Source organism: Bacillus rossius, chromosome 1 (assembly GCF_032445375.1).
Source record: "Bacillus rossius redtenbacheri isolate Brsri chromosome 1, Brsri_v3, whole genome shotgun sequence".
In the NCBI taxonomy this organism is placed as follows: Eukaryota; Metazoa; Arthropoda; class Insecta; order Phasmatodea; family Bacillidae; genus Bacillus; species Bacillus rossius.
In genome coordinates, this window is record NC_086330.1 from 352,879,140 (window position 1) to 352,902,906 (window position 23,767).

Here is a 23,767-nt window from a genome sequence, read left to right on the forward strand (position 1 = left end):
CAGCGCCCGTTCGGCTTCCCCCGGGACAGCATGATACTGCGTGGGGGGAGGGGGGGAGGAGTCTGGGCCACGAGAGCCCTGGAGCAATCCCCGCAGCGCCGGCGATAAGGTCAAGCAAGACGGCTCCGAGCAGCAGCGGGCAACGACATCGGAACGGCCGGGAAAAAAAAAAAAAAAAAAAAAAACTGCGTCTTCGAGGCCGGCCGAACGAACATTGGAACGTTCCCGGTTCGAAATGAACCATTAAGCGCATCCAGGGTGTCCAAAAAAAAATCTGTAGTAAAATTTCTCTGAATTATCCCTAAATTTCTCTTATCAAAATTTCAAACTGCCTTATTAAAAAAAAAATACCTTTCATATTTTTTTTTTGCAGTTTTCTAAAAGAAATAAAATCCAGCATCTGCCATGCAACCTCACTTAGGAATTATATTGTAACAAAAATGATCAATCAAATAGAACCTTGCATAAACCATTTTATAGTGTGTACGACTATGGACAAAATACTATCTGCTGGGAAAAAAAATCTTTCACAGTATGGTTGATGACACTGACTTATTTCAGGTGATTTCCCTGACTTTCCAGGATATGCACACCCTGACCTTCAACCGAGGTTCCGCCAGAAACGCGTTTGTTGCACGACGAGATGATGTTTGAGCGAAACATTGATCTACTAACAGCACGTATTGCAGACTGTAAAGAATGACAAAATGTTCCATTCGGGCATACTCCAGCTTCAGAGTTTTTTCTTTTTACCTGTACAGTAATATAGTAGTAACGCAAAAATATACAAGTGGCATTACAAGTTTGTAATTGAGGATAAATACTCAACACTATACATAAGTGCAGACTAAAACCTATAAAGACTGTTTTATTATATATGCACATCATACTATCTTAAAATTATGTAAATCTCTTTTTGTTCTGGTAAGAAAAGGAAAAAAAAGCCCTTTAAAAAATAAATGGTTTTATTTTTTAGCAATAAAAACGACGAGGGTTTCGATTCCCAGTGAGCAGCTGAGTTATTCCCCAGGTACTTCCGTTTCCCCTCACGACTTCATCCAGGCAATAGCTCCAATCGAACCCCACCACCCGTCGTCCTCTTGATGATCCAGATGTGGACAAAACGCGAAGCCCTGGTTTTAAAAATCATAATCTACCGGGCCAAAAACTGTTCTTGGAAAAGGTATAACGGCGGCGACAGTAAAGAGATAAAAAAAAAACAGCCGTGATATATATATTTTTTTTGTTTGTTTGCAGGAAGGCGGGCGGGCGGGCCCAGACCGGCGCATCCGGCAGCCAGGCCGCACCTGCGCAGGTACACACTACCTGGCAGCCTCCTTGGCGCAGCTCGCTCGAGTTGCTCGCTTCCGCTTCCGGCGGCGCATTGTCCCGCCGCTGCCGCGCCCCGCGCCTCTTCGGTCGGCCCGTGGTCCGCGGCGGACACGGGGATGGCATCCTCATTATTCCCCACCCCGCTTATTCCGTGTTCATAAATGGTTTTTAGTACTAAACAAGTCCTTACATCTGCACCTCACAGGCATAAGACACTACATCCACTTTTGGGCAAATGCATTTTTAACCATCAACTTGACCACCGTTTGACGGTCTTTCTATTGGCATGACACACTAAGATCTACGATATATACAAAATTCACAGATTTTTGGGAAGAAAAAATTTGAATACATTGGCATTATTCAAAATTCTTTAAACTGCTTAATTGAAAAAAAAATGTGTTTTTTTGGAATTTTTGAGTCTTATGCCTACGAGTCACAAATATTTTTTTATGGGCTTAAAGTCAAAAAATTTACGTCAGTCGTGGCATGCAAAGAAAGCACGAAATCATGTGGTATACAGTTTCGGATTAACTGTTAAATCTTTGGCTTAACCGCCGAAACCTTAGTTTTTCAGGGATTTGGGAAAACCTGATTGTTACTAATTAGTGCGCGCGGTTAGATTTACCAACATAAATGTCTAGATCAGCTGTCGAAAATAATGACACGCGCGTTCTACTACATTCGGTACGGAAACAAGCCATTTTTTTTTAAAATTGAAATAATTCAATGTAAAAAAGGTTATTTGAAGCAATTCATATTTAACTGTACGATTTACGGAACCATCTAACACTTGCGCACTGAAAGCCGGACAAACTGCTGTGAGATTTCAATAGCGTAGAAAATGACTGAGCTCATTATTGAACGTATTAACGCACAGAGCATAAAACTTGGAAAGATATCATTGATGTCTTGCCATGTCAACAACCTATGAGTTATTTAGAATTAAAATCACAGCAATAAATAAATGAACACACCCAAAATGCCAGGACCGCTTCCCTTTTACATTGTGGCCTTAGCATATCTACAATTAACGGGTAACTACCCTACACAGCTTAGTAATTATCCCCGTCTAACGTAGGCATCACTTACAAGGTGTATCAAACCTATGTTTTAAGTTTCGCAATATTGAGTTATGTGAGTTTCGACACATCGTGTAACGTCGGTTGCAAAGCACACACCCTGTACAACGCGCGGCTGTCGTGCGACACCCACATCAGAGCAAACACAGGCCGGAGCGCGCTATCGCGGTGACCTTGCCTCCAACAAAACACTATCGGGCACGATATGCGTGTGCCGAGATAGCATGCATGGCGGAGGGAGGGGGGTATCTTCAGCACACGTGTTGCCGGAGCTTCAACACGCACGCAGTCCTGTTATGCATAGAACAAGGAGGGAGATGTAGAAGTGCGACTCTTACACAGTGGAAACTGAAACCATGTTTGGCGCGACATGTGACGCTATCTGTTGGGTGGATCCATAAATACTAGCACAAAAATTAAGTTTATAATGTTAATTTAACTAATAGATGACCAATTATTCAGTAAAAGAAATTTAAACTGTGCAAAAAACGCTTAATGTAATAAAAAAAAATCATGTTCTATATGGATCTGTAGGAGATGCAGTATTTCTGCATCACAAAATATGAGGCTACCCAAATAAGGGAGATTAATTATCATCGGTTTGTTAGCCTGATAAAAGCTTATGCATTACTTCTCGCAATCAATATAGCTGTGTTAACATTATACTATTAAAGCTACTATCTAGCGGGAAGACCCAAAACTACTTCAAAAACTAGGTGTCAGTTTCGGCAATTAAAGTTTCTCCCCCATGCAGTTATGTAGCAACTCTCTTGCCGTAACCAACTATTCACGGTACACGGATAGACTGCACACTAATCACAGGCCAATCCATGCCATTACATAAATCATAAAAATTTATACAACGAATGACGCAAAACAGACTCTTAGGCAAAGCTTTAATTGTTTAAATTAAACAAATACACACACAAAATAACAATACAAGAAATTCACGGATAGACCTGTGAACGAAATCTAACATTAGTTTAACGAAGTAGATAGTATCTGTTTATTTATTTTATTTTTTTGTTTCCCCCACAAAAATAAAAATAAATTAGGCGTTCCCATAAATTAATACGTAGCGAAATTTTAATTTAAAAAATGTAACTAACGTAGCCACGGAAAGAGGTCTAAAATATGAACTACAATGCAACCAATAAACATTCGCTTCGGAATGGCTTATCTGTGAGGTTCAGAATACAGAAGGGACCAACAATACGCGATGCCGATACTATTCTCTAGTTTTGGTTGTCCCGTAAATTTGTAACAGGATACATGCACAGCGCATGCATAATTAGTTAAACGCTACGAGTAAACCATTGAATAACTGAGCAGCCTCAACACGGTGAACGCGACAGAACCTACAAATCACCCTAATCAATTGCATTTTTCATTAGGATTATTAACTTATTTTGTTTTGTTAAAATTAACGTTAATCTCACTCACGGTCGCTTTAATTTCTCATGTGACCTGCGTTAACAAAGGGAAATTTCCACGACTTTTCCAGGATTTCATGTAAATTCCCTGACTTTCCTGACCAATTCCAACATTCCTGACTTTTCTCTGACTTTCCATTGCTAGGAGAGTATATATACTACAGACAGTGAGACACAATAATTAACCTATAAAGGCACAGCAGACAATTCATAATCCCAGCATTCGTAAGATTATTAGCACGTTTAATATTCAGCTGTTGATATTAAATACGAAAGTATAATATGTCCTCCGGCAATAGGCATTTATAGTCAGGGGTGCGTACCTGTGCTACTGAAGCGGGGTGATAAGTCCTACGACGTGCTCGCTGATGTTACTAGCGCGGTATCTCCTCTAAGCGCAAGGCTTTCAACTGGCGTGTAGTCTTCTCGTCGTGCATAGCGCAACTATGTAATTTGAACGGTAACTATAACCTTAGATGGCAGAGAAATGAAGATTAATGTGTAATGCGAATCACTTGAGTGATTACAAAGATTTGTACCGGATATTTCATGCCTAAAGGTTACTCTGTAAAAAAAAAATCGTTCTAGTCATCCTCACTCTTATAAAAATACAGTTTTAAAAAACGGAAACAGAAAGACTCATCTGCCTCAGCGCAATTTTTAAAGATTTCCGTAAACAGACTCCACTCGGATATCTCGACCAGTTTTCAAATCGTGGTTTCGTCCGGAAGTTCTGCACACCGTATGTGTGCCCGGGTAGGCGAGGACCCGCCTCGTCAGGGGTGTTGTGTGTTAGTGAGGCGGGATGATAAGTGCGACGCTCACTGGTATTTCTAGCGCGGTATAGCCTCTAAGCGCAAGGCTCTGAACTGGCGTGCAGTCTTCTCGTGGTCACATAACTATGGAATTTTAGCGGTGACCGTAACATTATATGGCGCAGAAATGAAGATTAAGGTGTAATGCAAGTCCCTTAAGTGCTTTCAAAAATCTGTAATGGTTGTTTTACGCCTAAAATTTACTCTGAAAACATGAGTTTTAGCCATTTTAACTCTTCTAAAAATACAGTTTAAAAACTTAATCCGGAATCAATAGTACTTCTCGGCCCTCAGCGAACTCTTAAATGCTTTTCGTATACAGACCCCACTCGGATATCTTGAGTAGTTTTGAAATCGCATTGTTTTTCCTGAAGCTCTGCACACCGTATGTGTGGCCGGGTAGGCGAGGACCGTGAGTTGGGATAGCACCGTGAACACGAAGTGAAACGGGACGAACAGGAAGGCATGCGTGGCTCACGCAGACTCCACACGCACAGAGCTTGGTCGCTGCTTCGGCAACACTCAGGGCCAACCACAACCACGCTTCTTACGCACCATTATTTTGAAATCGATTGCCAACGAGTGGAGGCCGTGCCCATGGCACGAATATCCGGGGGGGGGGGGGGGGGGTGGACGGAACCCGTTAAAGGAGATTACGAGGCATAAACGTCCAATTTTACCGCGATTACGTTAACTGCAACGGCGACTATCACTATTATAGGCTGCAGGCTTAAAATTATTAGTTTCTGTTCACGCAGAATTACTATGAAATGGCGCGACACGCATTGCGTCACGTGCTACTGTTACACTTAACGAGATTTTAAAATTATGCAACAGCTCATGACTACCAGGAAACACCACACGAAAGAGGTCGTTTATACGCCGCTGCTGCTAAACAAATTACTTTCAAGCCATTATCAATCAATTTAAATATTCGATATTTCAAACGAAAGCTCGAGTAAAGGTAGCCTTAGAGTATGAAAAAAAAAAAAAAAATGCACAAATTGTGACATTTTGAAAAGGGTCTCGCGTATCTCAATTACAAAAATATATGTACATTACTGGTCAGTTTTACTTCATCTGACCGCATACTCATCGAAACCCTCAGTTAACTAAGTACGAGAAATTCAAATAAGCTTTCGCACACACTCCACTGATGCCGCCGAACGTGTTTCCGCTTCCAGACACTTCAAGTGCCAGGTTAGCTGTCGGTTCTGCACGTCAGTACTGGGCATGGCGCGCAGTATTCACACAGCGCTGCAAACTGATACGAGAATACAAGCAGTGGTCCTGTCTCTTTTAAAGTGTGCGAATGAATATGAAAAGATCTATTTGTTCCTTATGGTGCTGTCAACGATCGGTTTCCACCATTTGCATATTTAAAAAAAAATATATTTATTTGAGAGACATAACCCAAATAACGTTGTAACATTTTAAAAACATTTTCATTTTCTTAAAATTTTATTCGTGAACAGACGCCATGAAAATATTTTAGCCTGTTTTCAAGCCTTAACTGTTGTTCTAAACATCTACACGCCTTTTTGATAGGCCACGATGGGCTGGTACTTTTTAAAATCTTTTCAGGAACATATTAAATTTGACTTCACGGTGACAGTTAGTTTGGGAATCCGCCACGCAGTGTCTCATGGAACAGAACGTTTAAAATTGCGCTCGCGAGAATGATCAGCATACATATATAACGAGGACGCTATACTGAAAGCTGGCTTCGAACAAACTTTAATTACTTCAGTGTTCGTGGCATGGCGTAACTATTCTGAAACTTGTGGTCACCCGCGCGAAACGAATTGCTTCTTCCCAACTATTGCAGGCTTGCGAATCGTTTGTAAACACAACAAAAACAATAACGGAAGATATTAACTATTTAGCAATGTAATGACAAAAATCGTGTCAATAATTCGAAATATAAATAGGAAAATAAAAAAAACGTTCGGTTAATGTGTTTTCTGAATTAGGTAAGATGCATCATCGACATCAAAGTGATTAATAGACCCTGCGTAGCTGGACACACACACGGTGCGCAGAGCTTCAGGAAAAAACAAAGCGACTTGAAAACTAGTAAAGATATCCCAGTGGGGTCTGCTGCATACGAACAGCATTTGAGAATTCGCTGAGGGCCGATAGTTAGTTTTGTTTCCGGATTAAGTTTTTAAACTGTATTTTTAGGAGAGTTAAAATGGCTAAAAAGGCGTGTTTTCAGAGTAATTTTTTTTTGGCATAAAACAACCGGTACAGACTTTTGAAAAGCACTTAAGGGACTTGCGCGACACCTATATCTTAATTTCTCCGCCATATAATGATAGTCACCGCTGGAATTTCATAGTTGTCCTATGCACGACGAGAAGACTGAGCGAGTTCAGAGGCGACACCGCGCTTGAAGCACCAGCGAGCGTCGCCTCACTAGGAAGAGACGGAGAAGCGACGAGGGGGATGGGACTTGGGGGGCTGACGGCAACGCCCGCCACGTCTCTCCACTCGCGGCGAAAACACCTGGTGACGGCACGGCAACTACTTGTTGCGCGCCGCTCCGCCGCCCAGACGCCTGCCGCGGGCGGCTGCGCCCACCTGGCGCCGCGTCGACACCCCGCGAGTCGTCGGCGCGCGACGCTCGCCCCTCCTCACTCTCTGCGACCACCCCCCTCGCCCAGCCCGGCGCACAGCAGCTACTAGCGACACCCTCGCCCGCCGCGCTGTCCAGAGACTTAACTTCGCACTCAACCATACAGCAGCAACGACTGTAGACACCAATTTGTGTTTCTGACTTGGATCGATTTAGTTTATTTTAAACAGGACGTTTCGGGTTTTATTTATATGAATTTTCATAAATTATATTTCCACATCCAATTTTAAATATTACAAAAAATATATGGCCCCAAAAGTTTCAAACTTATTTGACTAATAGAGTGTAATTTTGAATGATATCAACGTTATTTTTTTTTGCAACTAAATATTTGTAAAAAATCATTTCTACGGCAGAAAAAATCGGAACAATAAAAAATAAATCGACCAGTTTTTGCATTCTTGAAAATTGTACCAACTACAAATTTTGGAGATGCGAGTTTGATTCATTACATGATTTTTTAGTGGCATTTCGATATTACACGGTGTATTAACTTGCATTTCAGTGTTATATTGCGTATGGCCATGCTTTTCGGGGCGGTTATTTCGGGTTTATCTCAATTAACCATAAAAATCTTGTTCCTAATTATAATGACGTAGACAGACTCTTGGCTTCTGCCCACGGCTCTAGCATTTGCTTAAGACTTGGCTTCAGAACTGTCAGAATCAAATAAACGTGTGTTTCTATGCAAGGAAAATTCAAACAAGCCCTAAAGTTAGAAAAGATTTAAGTACAAAAAGAAACTACTATGTTCACGAACAGCTAATCAGCGTACATACAGTAGAACCCAAACGTTTTTTGCATGATACGTAATCTGAATAGTTAAACAATTTTTATCATTTCAACTACCAATCCAAAATGACCAACAACCTAAATGGATTATAGGTTACAACTAAATGATACCAGATATTTATTTCATAATATTACTATTGTTTACCACGGGCACAGTTATGTAATTTTATATGGCTGTCAAAATACTAAATATCCTTAAAAGTTCAAAACCAAAATAACGTTACATATATTTCTACATATATTATATCAATTATATATATGTAGCTATATATATATATATATATATATATATATATATATATATATATAAATTATGGCGTAAAGTTTGTCAGCAGCATTGCTTTTTAACCTGGGACGATGTTACACGTAAATATTAAATAATGAACTGATAGCATGCTGCCAAAGCCTTGGCGCGTATCGTTTGTTGGAAAACAGCAAATACCGATGGATCACAAAGTAACACATGCACACCAGGCCCATACACAGAACAGACTCACGACGGAGGAAGGGGGAGGGGGGGGGGGGGGTTAGGTTTACAAACATCAATGGCTTCGCTGCTGAACATCTGTTGCGAAAGGATGATTAGTAGTGCTCCGCTTTTTCTATAACTGTCAACATTTAGAGCTGCTCTCGCGAAACAAGACGTCAGACCGGCCTTCACAACCTACTTTCTCCTGATCCACGAGCTACGTACTGCATATCTCAGCGTGTGCGCCAGTAGCTGGCGTGACCTCCCGTTCCCTCCGCGGGTCAGGTTTGAGAATTCTTCGCGTCGAGACACTGCTATCGCGGTGATCTCTCCGTGGCCCAAAATTTTCCGAACCCCGGCGGGGGAGAAACTTCTCGCCCGTGCAACCCCGGCGCGTTCCTTTTGTTTCTCGAGTCACGCGCGCAGACGGTTATCTTCCAGCCCATGTTCCAGACTGGAATCGGAACAATTCCGTTCCGAAAAACCTCACCCGGAGCACGTTGCGCCCTTTTTCTAAAGCTGACACGGCAGGCGAACTGCTCCAACATGGTCGAAGATTTAATTTTATCAGCTTCACTTTTAACGTGTGAATTCATACACCGGTTTGTCAGTGAACGCAGTACTACCGCAATCACTTGTACTCGGCACCCACAAACGAGTCCATTTTTCTGACAGGTAGTTGCACTAACGTATTTAGTCTGACAATTTAATATTGTCCCAGCATTTCTCATTTCTAAGAGAAAAAATACAGCACAATATGTATGTGTTTTTGAAAACAAAGTACTTAATATAATTTTATGAAAAAATCGTTTGGGATTAATATCATAATTACTTTTTTTTTTTTAACAGAGGAACTCGTTTATAGCCTGATGGACTACCGCAGAATTTCCAGTGACTTATTCCACAGCACATCTGGCATATCAACGACATCAACATGTTTTACGTCAAACGACGCCTAGGTAAGTTTGGGTCTCTTACTTAATTTTAAATTGTCATTTTTGTAACAGCCTCGTCAAGAATCACGTATTATATTCACAATTCTTTAAAATTAATAGGGCTATGTGCTGATATAATTTGGTCAGATTTGTAAAAATCGTAAGTAATTGATTATTTTTACTCACTACATCATAATTAAGGTACTCAAATAATAACTTATTTTACATTAACAATAACATTATTTTAGAAAGAAAAAGACAAAACACAACTTTTCCATGAGATCCTCCTGCATAGTTCAATATTTTTTTAGAAGTTTGTGACACATATTTCTAGTAAAACCTTTGAAATACCTTCAACGATAGAAAAAAGAATAGAGCAAAAGTTATATTCTACTTTATTTTGTGTGAAGAAAAAAAAGGGGGGCAGGAAGGTTAACATCTCTGCCACAGTGAGATCATTAGAGGCGGCAACAAACGACAGAGAACAGGCACATTGGGCAAAGGAACCATCACTCCAAGTTCCCAATCCCTGCATGGTAACTTTTTCTGCCACACCGAACTCTTCTCACTTGGACCTTTTTTTTCTTCCCATTATCAAGTAGTGACCTGCTTGCTTGAATGCGTGTTAATTGATCCCTGCATGACCCGTCCCAGAGTTTTTCCCCGTGTCCATTACGGTTTCACCTGGCCCACATTAGCTAGCGTTCAGCTAGGGCGACATAAGGGGCGTCAGCCACGGCCGGCCAATAAAACCCCAGTTGCACGAGAAGCACGTGACCTTGTTACCCAGCATGGTGTTTAAACCGAGCAAGTTTAGGCCTGAGACACGCTTGGGTCCTCACCTAACCTTGGACCCTTCCCGCACACTTTTAGATTAACTTAGGCTAGAAAAAAAAATATCCAACCGCCCCTCCGGAAGAGGAGAGAGAAGAAGCAAGTCCGAGCGGAAACGACTAAGTCGCGGCGGGACGAGTGGGGCTAACTGCAGGGAGTGAGGAGGATGGGGGAAGGGGGAGGTGCCACCATCTGCGCGTGGACCGACTTTCCCCGGCCGCAGCTCCCACGGTCCACATCGGGGCCGGGACCCAGGTATGCCGGGGCGGGGCGGCGCGGCGCAAGCTAGACAGGCGCGCCCAGTAGCGGACACAGCCTCTCGAATTTGGGAGAGCACAATTTTGGGTGTCGTGGAAAAACTTCCCAGTTAAAAAGGGAAAATACAAAATTTAAAAATAAAAAGTGACTTAAAAGTATATTTTAACACGTCTGAAGCCTGAAAGGAGAAATATACACAGTGAAGGTGTTAAAAAAAAAATCTGTAGAAAAATTTACCTGTCGTTCCACAATCGAAACGAAAAATTTCCCTGATTTAAAAAAATAAATAATTTATCTATTTTGTATTTTTTTTCTGAAAGAAATTTGACAATCCAGCCTCTACCATTCCTATAGCTGGATTAGTTCAAACATAACCTTGCATGTGTCATTTTCCAGCGTGTACGCACTAAAACACCACCTGAAAAAAAAAGTGTTCAAAGTTTGGGCGATATAATATTGGACTATGCCATTTCTTCCTCAAATTACTATCAATGAGGTATTTTACATTAATTTTCCAGGTTTTTGAAAATAAAATCCCCATCTTTCCCTGACTAATCCCGGACTTTCCATAAAGTAGACACCCTGACACTGGCACTAATGAAAAAGCAGATGTACGCATTTTTACAATTTTTAGAACTAAGGTTTAAGCAAGGTAACATTACGATGGTTATTATTTCAACCCCTGTTTTTACGGTAGTAGTTCGTTTCATGAAAAATTTGTTTCAGCCGAAGGTTTTAGATAAAGTTTAGGAGTTTTACAATACATTATAATGGATTTGATGGTATATCTATTAAAAAGTAATGACCTATTGTCTTTCTATTCTTGTTATTTCCACCCATTGCAGTAATATTTGTGATATAAAATGTACTTATGGCAAAAGTAAGTTTCAAAAATATAAAAAAATATATTATAATTCGATACAGTACACGATAGGAAGTTAGTTTTCTTATCCCCCCCCCCCCACCCGTGTTTTTTCAACCCCTTGCAGTAATTGTTTGTATTATCAAAAATTGTTTCAGACAAAAGTTTTAGATAAAAATGATAATATTTACAAACAATTTGAACGGATTTGATACTGTACCTACTAAGAGAGTTAAGAATTTTTTTTTAATTCTACCCCTCAGTTTTTCAACCCCTTGCAGCAATAGTTCGTCCAATCAAAAATTGTTTCATACAAAAGTTTTAGATAAAAATTATACGTTAACATACAATCTGTACGAATTCGATGTTGTGTCTACGAAGGAATTTATGATTTTTTTTTGTCCTCTAATACTGGTTTTTTCAAGAGCTTGCAGTTATGGTTAGTCGTATCAAAAATGTATTAATACAAAATATGTTGGTATTACTCCAACGAGTTATAATACTTTTAAGAGGATGTGATATTTTCTACATTAGGGGAGTTACAGTGATTTTGCTGTTTTTAAACAAAACCTTCATTACTACCCCTTTGGTCAGATATAGCCTATTAACGAACTCGACAGATATTTTCATGTTTATATTTTAAGTATCAGTTTGGAAGTGATTTGTGAAAAAATACTGCAGTTATCGTGTCCACAAAATTGTGATATATGTATGTGTATATATATATACCTATTTATATATAATTTTCCGTAAGGCGCACCATGTTAACGTCCACAGTAGGTAGGTAGTATTTCTTGAAATATACATAAAATAATTAAGACATAATAGTATGAGTGCTCTAATACCAATACATAAATCGAGTTTTTTTTACTGCAAAGGTATATATGGTATATAGTACCATTTTAAGTAAAGGTTCGCCTTTGTACTCAAAATAAAAATATTCAGTTTGTCTACATACTATGAACTCTGCACTTAAATCTTCAGAATTTTGACTTCCCTTACCTTAAACCAAGAGAGAGAAAATGGCAATGGTTTCATTAAAAAGGTGCATATTCAAATCATTACGTCCAACCACAGACTATTTTTCCAAACTGCTCCTTGGTCACATTGCAAGCCACTTGTCTGTCGCCAATACAGTCTGCAATAAACACCTGCTTTCTTGCATCTATCTATAATAGCTCCTCTCGAAAAGATTTTCTTAACGATCCCGATCAAAAACTGACGCATGAACTTCGATGCACCGCCAATTAAAAGGATGGATAATGACGTTATGATTAAATATTGCGCGGGGTGATTGATGGGAGTCTTGATAGTTGATTTTGATCAACAACTACACGCGTCTCCAGTAAAAAAAAAAATTATTGCGATTGAATGCCTTTTGCAACCAACTCTTAAAACACTGCTTACGTGAGAAGACTACTCACGTGCACAGCAAAAGAAGACCCAGCACACATTTGGTATCGGTAGCTGACTTACCTGGAAAAAAGAGGGAAACAGCAAATAACAGTTTGTTCTCATTTTCTATCAACTCTGAAAAGAAAAAAAACTGTTGATGTTTGAAGTCAACAAATTTTAAGAACTATTCTTTTTATGACTAAGGGGAATAATTTTAGCAAACAAAATACAAGATAAGATTATGAGAGAATACACATTAATTTTTGGTGATGGTAAATAGTTATATCGATGAATAAATTAAAAACACATGACCAAGATTCAGAATAATACTTCACTTATTGTCTTATTTGTTTCATTGTATGAACAGGTGAAGAAAACTATTCCCCCCCCCCCCCCCCCCGGGACTTTTTTACGTACAGTGCAGAGGAGCTTACTGGGGGACGACTTATGAAATAACTACACTCCATTCTTCACTTGCATTAGTCAGTATATATATAGTAACTGGTTTCCAATAAGTGAGGCAGGCACCACATTTTGTCCCAGGCCATTAAATTAGTGAATATGAAATAACGTGTACTAACGTTATTTCTTGGGGCACCAATGTGAAAAAATCCCCCAAAACTTATGTTATTTGGTTTATTTATTTTCATTTTGAATTTGCATAATTCCAACACAAACAAACTTTGTTACAGGAAATTTAACTTCTAATACGAAAGGAAGTTTAATTTTTGTGTCTACGTGTAATACTTTTTACTATAATACTAAGAAATAAAAAAACAATCACAAAAAAAGAAATACTTAACATTGTATAGCTATACTAAAATGTGAAAATATAAATCCTAAAATATGAATTGCTTGAAAACATCAAAAACGCATTAATCCAGCCATTAATATATATTTTTATACTTATGGCAGATAAACTTTTTTAGGTGCGTAATCAACAAATAATGAGAGTGAATCTTTACGAAGCGACCGCAGCATGCACGGAAATTTTAATTTTTTTTTCACATGAAAAAATTGCTACATACAAATACAAATTATTTATGTGCTTTTAAATTTTGTATTTTAGTCATTGCTACTCAATACTGTACCATATCATTAAAAACATTTATTTATGGTGAATATTAGTGATAGTAATTGTTTATAAACTTTTCAAGTGTAATTAGGCTTATGTAAGTGAGGTTAGGTTATAATTGTTATATGTACCATGGTAAAACATACGACCATAAACAAAAACTTTGGTGACACTCATGCGAAAGTTATATTGAAACTAGGAAGTTTTCTCTTCAGTCCTTTTATTATTTTATTTCTAGCAATTATTTGAATATAAAATTAAAGTTAGTTTTGTATAACGACGTGTAAGTATAAATTCTAAAGCACGTGCTTAAGTACACGCACCCGTTATATTTTTTTTTCTTCGGGAAGTGTGGCCAAAGTATTTGGACGATAATGGCCCGTCTACAATAGTAATGTCCAAAACTGTGTCCGAAGGACACTCGTCGCTGATTGGTCCACGTGTCGCCAATTTGAACTTTTTGTCCCAACCTGTGTACTTCGGACACAGAAAAAGAACAGAACTCACGATATTTGAATTTCCGGTTCCCGTTTGAAAACGTGGTGTTTGTTTTTTGTTAAATATCTGACTAAATATATAATATTGAACTCCACAACTTTCATAAGTTCAATCTCAAACTACAAAGCATCGAAACAATAAACAAAAACATCTGGTTTGGCACATTTACTGCGCTCTGGTGAAACTTTACAAATCAATACATTCGGACATCGGACATCGCAATTGTGGACAGGGCAGTTTTCGGTGAGACAATGTGACGTCACTCACATTCGGATAAGGACACGGACCACGCACAGGTTCGGACTATTGTATACGGGCTCTAATAGTCATAAGATCTTGGTGATACTGTAGAGAACAGGACAATACTGACAAACTGGATGGGAAAGGGAGGGAGGGGCGCCACCCCGCAGGAGACGCCGCATCAAGGGCACGGCGCGTCCAGAAATAGCACTGGCGCGCGCTCACGTCACGATAAAAGACGCGCTATCAGCGCAGCGGGACAGCACAGCACAGCACAGCACAACCGCCGCCGCGCGCGGTCGCCCCGCAGGGATGCCAACAGTTACAAAAACTCACCACTGCAAACATAGTCGCAGGAATAAATAATAATTAAAAAAAAAACTTCAAACCATTCGGAGACAACTTGAATTTGATCTAGATTGTTAACTTTCGATGCCATAGTCACCAGCTAGCTGATCCTTGGCGCCCGAGTTGAGTTGTTAACAACCGTTGTTGAAGATGGCCGCAACAAAGGAGTGACGAAACGTGGCCTCAACCAAGAATACAAGCAACCAAGAATACAAGAAGCAGTCGACTACAATGAACTTTTCATGCGAATACTAAAATTGTGAACAATACTTGATAGTCTTTAACTTGCCCAAAACTAATGCTTGTAACCATTTGTATTTCTTCCGGTTATTTAAATGTAACGATTTTAATTCATAAGTTGATTGTAAAAATTTTGTTTAGTTATTTTTTATTTTATTTGAGGCGCGGCATTGGTGTGCCCACGAGGAGGGGCATATGCAATGAGCCGTGGCAGTGTGTTAGTTCTTCAGCCTGTTGACTTCCGTATAGATACACTAGTTAACGATAAAATCTCCCTGCACGTCCCTATACCACTTACAATACTGCATACCAAATTTGGTATGCTTATAAACACCAGTTAAAACACTACTCGTTTTGGCTTTAATTTTTGTTCGTTGTCAAAATATTACATGTTAAGAACGAAACTTCCATAGGCAAGTGCAAATGTAATGGCTCTTAAATGATATTCGTAATCAGACATGTTTCTGAAATGTTGAAAAAGGTTTGTAAATGCTGCGCTAACACCGGGAGCTCGGCAAGTCGTCTGGTGGTCCAGCAACAGACGAGTTCTTCAAGAGACGGACGGACACACGCGTTTTATGCGGGAAAACAAAACTCTCTGAATACGAGCCACAAGCACTAGACGTGGATAGCTACAGATTGTGCAACTGGCCTCGAACTGTGGCAAGCCACCATTCCATCTCGTCAAAGGTCTGCAGGCAAATCTTAAGTGGTTACCCTTCCTTCCAAGTATCGTTGAACGGCGATGAGCCTCGTGAGAGGATGCTATGTCGTCAGCGTCTCGTCGTGGTGCAACACATTAAAAATAATGGCGCTCTGGCAGAAAATGACGGCACGTTTCTGACAACGCAAGTTATTTATAATTAAATTATTAAGAGATTTTTACAAACGTTATTGTACTGTTATCAAACACGAATAAAATGTAAAAAAAAAAAACAATCTTAACGTAAGATTAAAAAAAAACTATTTAGAGCAGTGATAAACTGCAGGCAACCCGAATTAAGTATCTTACAACAAAGACAATATTACTTTGTATAGTGGCGTGTTTGTTTGAAAATATGTATAAAAAATTTTCAGCAGACACTTATGAACAACAATGTTCTCTTTGTAACCTATATTGTTTATTAGATTTTAAGTTGCTGCATTGAATGCAACATGATGTATTTTTTATCTGTTGTTCTACAGAATAATGATTATAAATTTGTATCTGTTAGTATTGTCCGAACGTTGGTTTAATTTTACAAATGATAGTTGATCATGATAGATTTAAACAACCCTATAAATGAAAAACAGAATATAAAAACCCTTGTTCACAGTCTAATTACATTACAGTCTAAAAATGATAATGATTCACCAAGAATAATAATCTGGATAATATTATGCAGTGACGGATACAAGAATTTACTTCCAGAAGAAATTAGAAAAACGACGTGGATTAGTCTTTCATTACTAGCCATTGATGTGTATACAAACTAGGTAACGAATAAATGCATGTGTTCTCATGTTGTTTATGTTGGAAATAACTTATATTACGAAACTCGGACAGACATTTTACATATATAGAATTCATTAAAATAATACCGAGCGTGATAAATATATTGATAAATAAAATAGTCGCTTTTCAAATACATAACAAAATTTCTGGATCTGAATCACACACATACTTTCTGCGCATGCAGCTAGAATCGCTGCCCGAATCGGAAACGTTGCTTGTCACCATCACGCGGGAAGATATCAGTAAGAAAAGATTGAACTTAATTAAACTATTCGAAACGGCTTCGATAAAAGCGAAATAAGGATTGAAAAAAATTCTAAACCAAGTCTTTGCACCTAAATTTCGAAAAGGAATATTATTAAAATACTGCCAATATTGTTAAAAAATCATCAAATAGTTAATACTATGAAATTTCCGCAGACTTTAGTTTATTATAATATTAACTTAAAAAATTTAAAACACACATTATAACACTAAGTATACATATGTACATTGTTTTTGAACAACGCCTGAAATCAGTCTGTAAATACTTCTTCAAACTGAACGACAAGCTGATTCAACATGATTTTTACATAATATTATATTGTTATTAAAAATTTTTTCTCCAGTGACGAGGTTTGAAACACGTCAAAAATTCTCCCCTAGCTTTACAAGCACGTGCTCTATCGCTGTGCTCCCGATCCTACTGGGATTCTACAGGGAGAATATGTATTATAATCATTGTAATGCCAGTTTCCTTACATATTTTAAAACGTGTAATTACTTTTTAATTTACCAATTATATTCCAGGGTTGTTTACTATCACAAAGTTCCATCTGGCACACCAAATCGTTTGGCATGTCCTCTAATGTTAACGAAAGTGACTATATACGGGTTTATGTCGTTGCACGTGGGTCCGCCATCTCGATTACATCTCGACGACTTCGGTCACCATGGTTAACACTATTTCCATCAATTCGACATCTGTTCCATTCACGAAATTACTCATACCACAAGCAAAGATGTTTGAACGTCCAAAATAAGAACTTCCGTGTTCAAGGGACTTACAAGAAAGAGGTTTGGGAAGTTTCGTCATTGTCAGCAAGCATCACTGCTGCAGCAGCCACGATAAGGAGGAGAAACAGCCGACGATTGGCACCACTGGGGCAGGCGATACGCTCGCTGTAAGAGGAGAAGGGGCGGCCCGCATGGTCGGCTCCGTTACCGGGCGCATGAGGCGGCGACCTCCGGGCACGACTCGTCGACGGGCGGAAGACTGTTCCACGGGGTTCAAGGTCAACGTGGTATTTGAGCCGCGACTCCTCGGCCGGGGCGAAACCTCGCCTCGCTCGAAACTCACCGACACTTCACTATAGGGGGCCCGCCTCGTCAGGGGTGTATCTGTGTTAGTGAGGCGGGGATGATAAGCGCGACGCTCGCTGGTATTTCTAGCGCGGTATTATAGCCTCTGAACTGGTGCGCAGTCTTTGAGCGGTGGCCGTAACATTATATTGCGGAGAAATGAAGATAAAGGTGTAATGCAAGTCCCTTAAGTGCTTTCGAAAATCTGTACTGGTTGTTTTACGCCTAAAAATTACTCTGGAAACACGCCTTTTAGCCATTTTAACTCTTCTAGAAATACAGTTTGAAAACTTAATCCGAAATCAAAAGTACTTTCCGGCCCTCAGCGAACTCTTAAATGTTTTTCATAAACAGACCCCACCTCGATATCTTGAGTAGTTTTGAATTCGCGTTGTTTTTTTCCTGAAGCTATGCACACCGTATGTGTGGCCGGGTAGGCGGAGCCCTTAAGGGGGTGCCTTCCATTTCAGGTCATTTTTTTATATTTATATTAATCACTGATCAACTTTTAGACTTTTTCAATTGTTTAACTTTCACGAAATGAAAAATATATACAGTGCATACTTTTTGCATAATTAGCTGCCAAAGTTACATTCTTAACGTTTTTGGGTTGTACAGATAAGGATAATTTAATTTATTGCAGAACTGAAACTTTTTAGGTTTAACTGCAATTCCACTGGTTGCTTCAAGAAATTGTTTGAATTTCTTTCAGAAAATATTAAGTAATTTTACCTGGCATTTCAAAATTCTCAAATTTGTTATGATTTATACAGCCAAGAAACATGAAATGAGTTTTTGTGATAGAAATGCAAACCATATCATGAGGTAGCCAGTGGCATTGCAGTTAAACTTAAAAAGTTTCAGTTCTGCAATAAATTAAATTCTCCTTATTTGTACAACCCAAAAACGTTAAGAATGTAACTTTTATATATATATATGAACAGCATATAACACCTAATATAAAAAAAATATTTAATGAATATGTAATTTTAACAAACATATTATATTAACTTAACAGTACAAAAAACTATACTAAAAAATGTGTGCGTGAGTCCCACCCGCGACAGAAGTGAAACCTCTTGCTTAGCCGCTTTGACTCAGGGCGAAGATAAAAATTATATATATGCAAGTATGCGAGCACTACATTATGGTATTGCGCAAGTATGCAAGTGCAAATGTATCCAAGTGTATGTGTTTGCATGCAAGTGTGCCAGTATGCAAGTGTGAAGGTATGCTGCAAGTGTGCTAGCATGCGAGTGTGTAATATGCGAGTGTGCTAAAGTTTGCAAGTATGCGATTGTGCAAGTTTTTGAAGTATGCAAGTTTACAAGTGTGCAAGCATGCAAGTGTGAAAGTATGCAGTATCATTTCTACCTCTCCCCTGCCGTCTCCTCGTTTACCGGTTAGACTAATATTAAAAATAAAAATTAAACTCAATTTAAAAATATTAAAAATATCAAGATGCACCTTCCAGTACATCTTCAAGTTTGTTTGAGGGGACCCCCCCCCCCCCCCCTTTTGTGATCTTCATTGTTCCGAAGCCTTGAGCCCATAAACAAACATGTACCCTAATTAAGAGCACCCGAATACAGTGGCGGTAAAAAAAAAAATGAAGCGTGGAGATAAACGCAGCCAATGCAACTCCGCCCAGAGCCACACTTCCCGTATTGGCGTGTGTGTGGGTTGGAGGGGGTAAGAGTGTGTGCAGAGCCGCGCCAAGAGCAGCCCACACGACCCGCCAAGTGATGTCAAGTAGTACCCCTGCAGACCGCACCGCGGCGAGTTGGTGCGTGGACCGGGAGGGGGGGGGGAGCTAAACATAGCCTACGTGCTCGCGGTACGACCGAGAGAAACTCATGGTGCACTTCAGCTAATATGAACATTTTGCGTTCGACTTGAGGCAATCTTTCCAAACTAGCCATCGACAAATAAAACATTGAAGGACGTCCACACAAATCTGTAATAAAATTACCCTTAATTTCCCACTTAAAATTTTTTGAATATTCATTATTTTTCTTTAATAATTTATCTATGTTGAATTTCCATAGCTGGTCTAGTGCTCTCTCCCATTTCTTTATTTCAAACTTAACATTGAATATGCCAATTCACAGAGTAAAAAACGTAGACTTAAAGATTAATAGATTCTTTAATTAGGACTGCATCTGAAACAGCAATCATCTACTTGTGATTAGTTCGTGCTGGCATGCGGTAGGAGCTGGAAACAAATATTTGCAGTCGGATTTAGTAGAAGCCTAGCGTTTCTCACTCAGCTTAAGGGACTTATTCATTTTTCAAGGTTAAAATGATTTTAATTTACTCAGTTCAGCACGCATAAATACTGGTAAAGACACGTATGATTAAAAGCCTTACGCAATAACTTTCCTTAACAGCTTCATACATAAATAAACTTCGCAAAGATTCCCATTCTCCAGGGTGAGCCAAATGGTGAAATTGGTATTTTTTTTTTCTCGGTGTATGTACACATAGCAAAACTACTGGCACCAATTAAATTTTCGTAACGAGTTATGTGGAGTATAAAATTTTACTTGCAATGTGACTCAAATTTTCGAAACAAAAACACTTGCGGAGCAACCAGTTTCTGTAAGTAGGTGTTATAAAAAAGCTGATAAGCATGTCAATGACTTCATTTTATAATTTTTAATTTTCCAATTGTGTTGTGTTGTTTTGAAAGTTGAAAGCGTCAATAAGAAATATTGAGTGTGGTAAGATCTGATACATGACTATTTTTGAACCGGAGTCAAACTGCGCGCTCGAAACCCCATGCCACACTGCTACGTCTGAATCGCCAGCAACAAAGGCGACGAAGAGCTTAGTCGAAGTGAGAAGGTCGACCCTGTGGTGTTTCTCGCCCGTTGAGACGTCACACTGTGGATAGTCCACAGTATTGGTAAAGAAAGAATGTAGTGTAAGGTAATATATGGCGATGGCTATCTATGCAGTAAAGTTGTGAGCCAAATAATTCTGTAATGGTTATTTTAACTAAAAAACTGGGTTTATAACTCTACTCTAAGAAAGAAATACAATATTTTCTATACCACGATAACGTATGTAATTTATGCAGAATATGGTTATCAGCAAATAATCTCACGACAAGGAAAGTATTACGTTAAATAAGAAACAAAGCATTATCGAAGTTATGCTAACGAAAGTTATGTAATTTCCGATTTCACCAAATCAGCAACTAGTGTCACAGGGGGTTACAATGAACATGACCGGTACAACTGTTATCATTAACAAACACATTCGACAAGGTGTGCGGAGTAATTACACGAAATCTTTCGACAATACAACTTACAATTCAATTACTTCCACAATTCTGTTACAAGATGTCTATTGAACAGTTTCAAGATGCACAAAATCCAGGAAATGAAATTTCGAAGATGCAATGCTCTGTCACTAGACAGAACTTCGATAGTCGAAAAATCAAGTCAAAAAATACTTAAAAGTATTCTGCCGAAAGAACGTTTCAACTCTGTAAAACAATTCACCTGGCTTTAACGCGGTAATTCAGAAACATTATTGATGTTACCTTTATACCACTTGAGTATCAACGACGATTTGATAGTACAAAATTGAACTGTCTATAAAAACATTTGGTGTCCAAAAAAAAAAAAAACTCGCTATAACCTTCTAACAAAAAGGTTCTGCCAAATCAAACATATTAATTTGTTAAAAGAATTCAAAGAATAACACACACATAAATAAGGAAATTAATGTTGTTCTTAGAGAACGTACATTAAACTAGCATAGAACAATTTGAAACGAAACATACATACTATTTTACGAACACTTAATGTTAACTGCAGTCACATGTCTGTGACAAAGACGTGACTAACTCGAGCAAGTGCCACACCGCGCGCTGGACATCGCATTGTTCCACGCCACGTTGTTTATCACGACGTACGAGTAGGGGGGGGGGGGGGAAATGAAGGAGAAGCTAAAAAGGGAGGAGGGGGGTACAGAGATAACACGCCTCGAAGAATCGCACGAACAGCAACACCAGGACGCGTCGCAGTGACCCAAATACTCGCCGTGACGCGCCGTAAGCTAACCAGTCGTCAGGTCGATAAGCACAAAGGCCGCAGAGCACATCTCGGATCCCCAGCCTTACCCCCTCGTGTCAAACAATGAACGCCTCCTCCACCCCACCCACACCGCCATTTCCAAAGCCTCCTTCTCCCCCTCGTGCAGAGAAGGGGATTCGACCATACTCCGATGCACCGCATCGAGGGAAGACTCAGGGGAGGAGAGAGAGCCCAGCGCCAAGACCCGCCGCGGCATATTGCATTCCATCTACGAGCGAGCCTGTTGGAACACAGGCCCGGCCGTCCTGATTTAGAGTTCCCAAATGCTTTCCCGAAATTCATTCTAAGCACGGTTCCTTACTTACCAACAGGCATGTTCTAATGAACTCTCTGTCGACACGTTAAGCACGGTAATTTCTTTTTTTCTTTTTTTTAAATACCTGCCTGTTTTATTCCTGTAAAAAAACAGCTTATTCATATCTAAATTGATCTAGTTTTATTACTCATATATAAAAAATTATATACTAATATTAAATATAAACCATATTACGAATACAAACTAATTGAAAAAAAAAAATTGCTGACCTTGCTTCCAAGGAAACCCTCAGCATGTTTTTATTTTCTGACTAAATTCCGTCCACGGATTTCTCTGTGCTGTCAATACAGTTAATATTTTACATCAGCTGATTTTGGCTTGTTTTCTTTGTGTTTAAGTATAATTAACTTTGTTCTTTTGAGGTTTTACTATAACATATTGAGAGTAATTCACCATGAAAATGACTCATCGCTAATTAGTTGTGTATTACTGAGAATTTTAAAATCCAAGATACCATTTTAAAGTCTATTACACTAGCAGCACGTTATTAACTTAACTTTACATGAAAACATTTATCTTAATTAATTAAATAGCTAAAATCATTCAACCACTATGGGGAACCCTGAAAATCACTAAATATATGTGTTCCAAGCCCTGCGAAGTAAATATTTAGCTCTTTATGATACGTATTGCTATATATTTCGCAACTCATAGAAAAAAAAATCTGCTGGTACCATTATAATTTTACAAAATATCACTTCCTTCATATCGTTTCGTAACGCATAGATAACCATTATTTACCGAAAGTTTTGTATAAAAACAAAAAACCGCATCTCATATCATTAATCTCATTAAGTTTGAGTTCATGTGGTGTTTAAAGCCGTATCAATAACTATGAGTTAATCTAACATAATAGAATATACCTCTAATCCAACAGAAACATACATCAAGTAAATACATGAATTTATATAACTTAATTGTACTCGCGACATTATTATATAGTGTGGTGTGAAGGTAAGGATTGTGTGCGGTGTGCAGAAAGGTATATGTGGCGTTATGTAAAGGCATGTATGTGTGTGGTGTGATGTAGTGTGCACAATGCATTGATGCATAAAATTTGAAAGAAGGAAATGAAGCGTACAGCATGCGGAATATTCTAATTAGCATATATTAAAGAGATTGCACAATATTGAGCACTCACTTGTTACTGCGTTTCGAGGTTTGTAACTGGTTAAAATTCACGACACGATTGTTAGCTACTATAAAGCACCCGACTTTAATTTCAGTTCACATAAGTCTGCAAGACCAATTACTTAACACGAG

The 23,767-nt window shown here is 38.9% G+C and overlaps 1 protein-coding gene across 7 annotated transcripts in view; it reads right to left on the reverse strand.

Annotated features, from left to right (window-relative positions):
• Positions 1-23,767, reverse strand: part of LOC134528233 (transcription factor 12) — a 500,640-nt gene that overhangs the window by 261,808 nt on the left and 215,065 nt on the right. Inside the window, exon 1 of one of the 7 annotated variants that reach the window (XM_063361660.1) lies at positions 12,875-12,919. The exons of the other annotated variants lie outside the window; for them this stretch is intronic. Coding sequence (XP_063217730.1) covers positions 12,875-12,904 — 30 coding nt within the window. The 5' untranslated portion in view covers positions 12,905-12,919. Of the gene's footprint in view, positions 1-12,874; positions 12,920-23,767 lie in introns of those variants that run through there. 7 annotated transcript variants of the gene reach the window in all.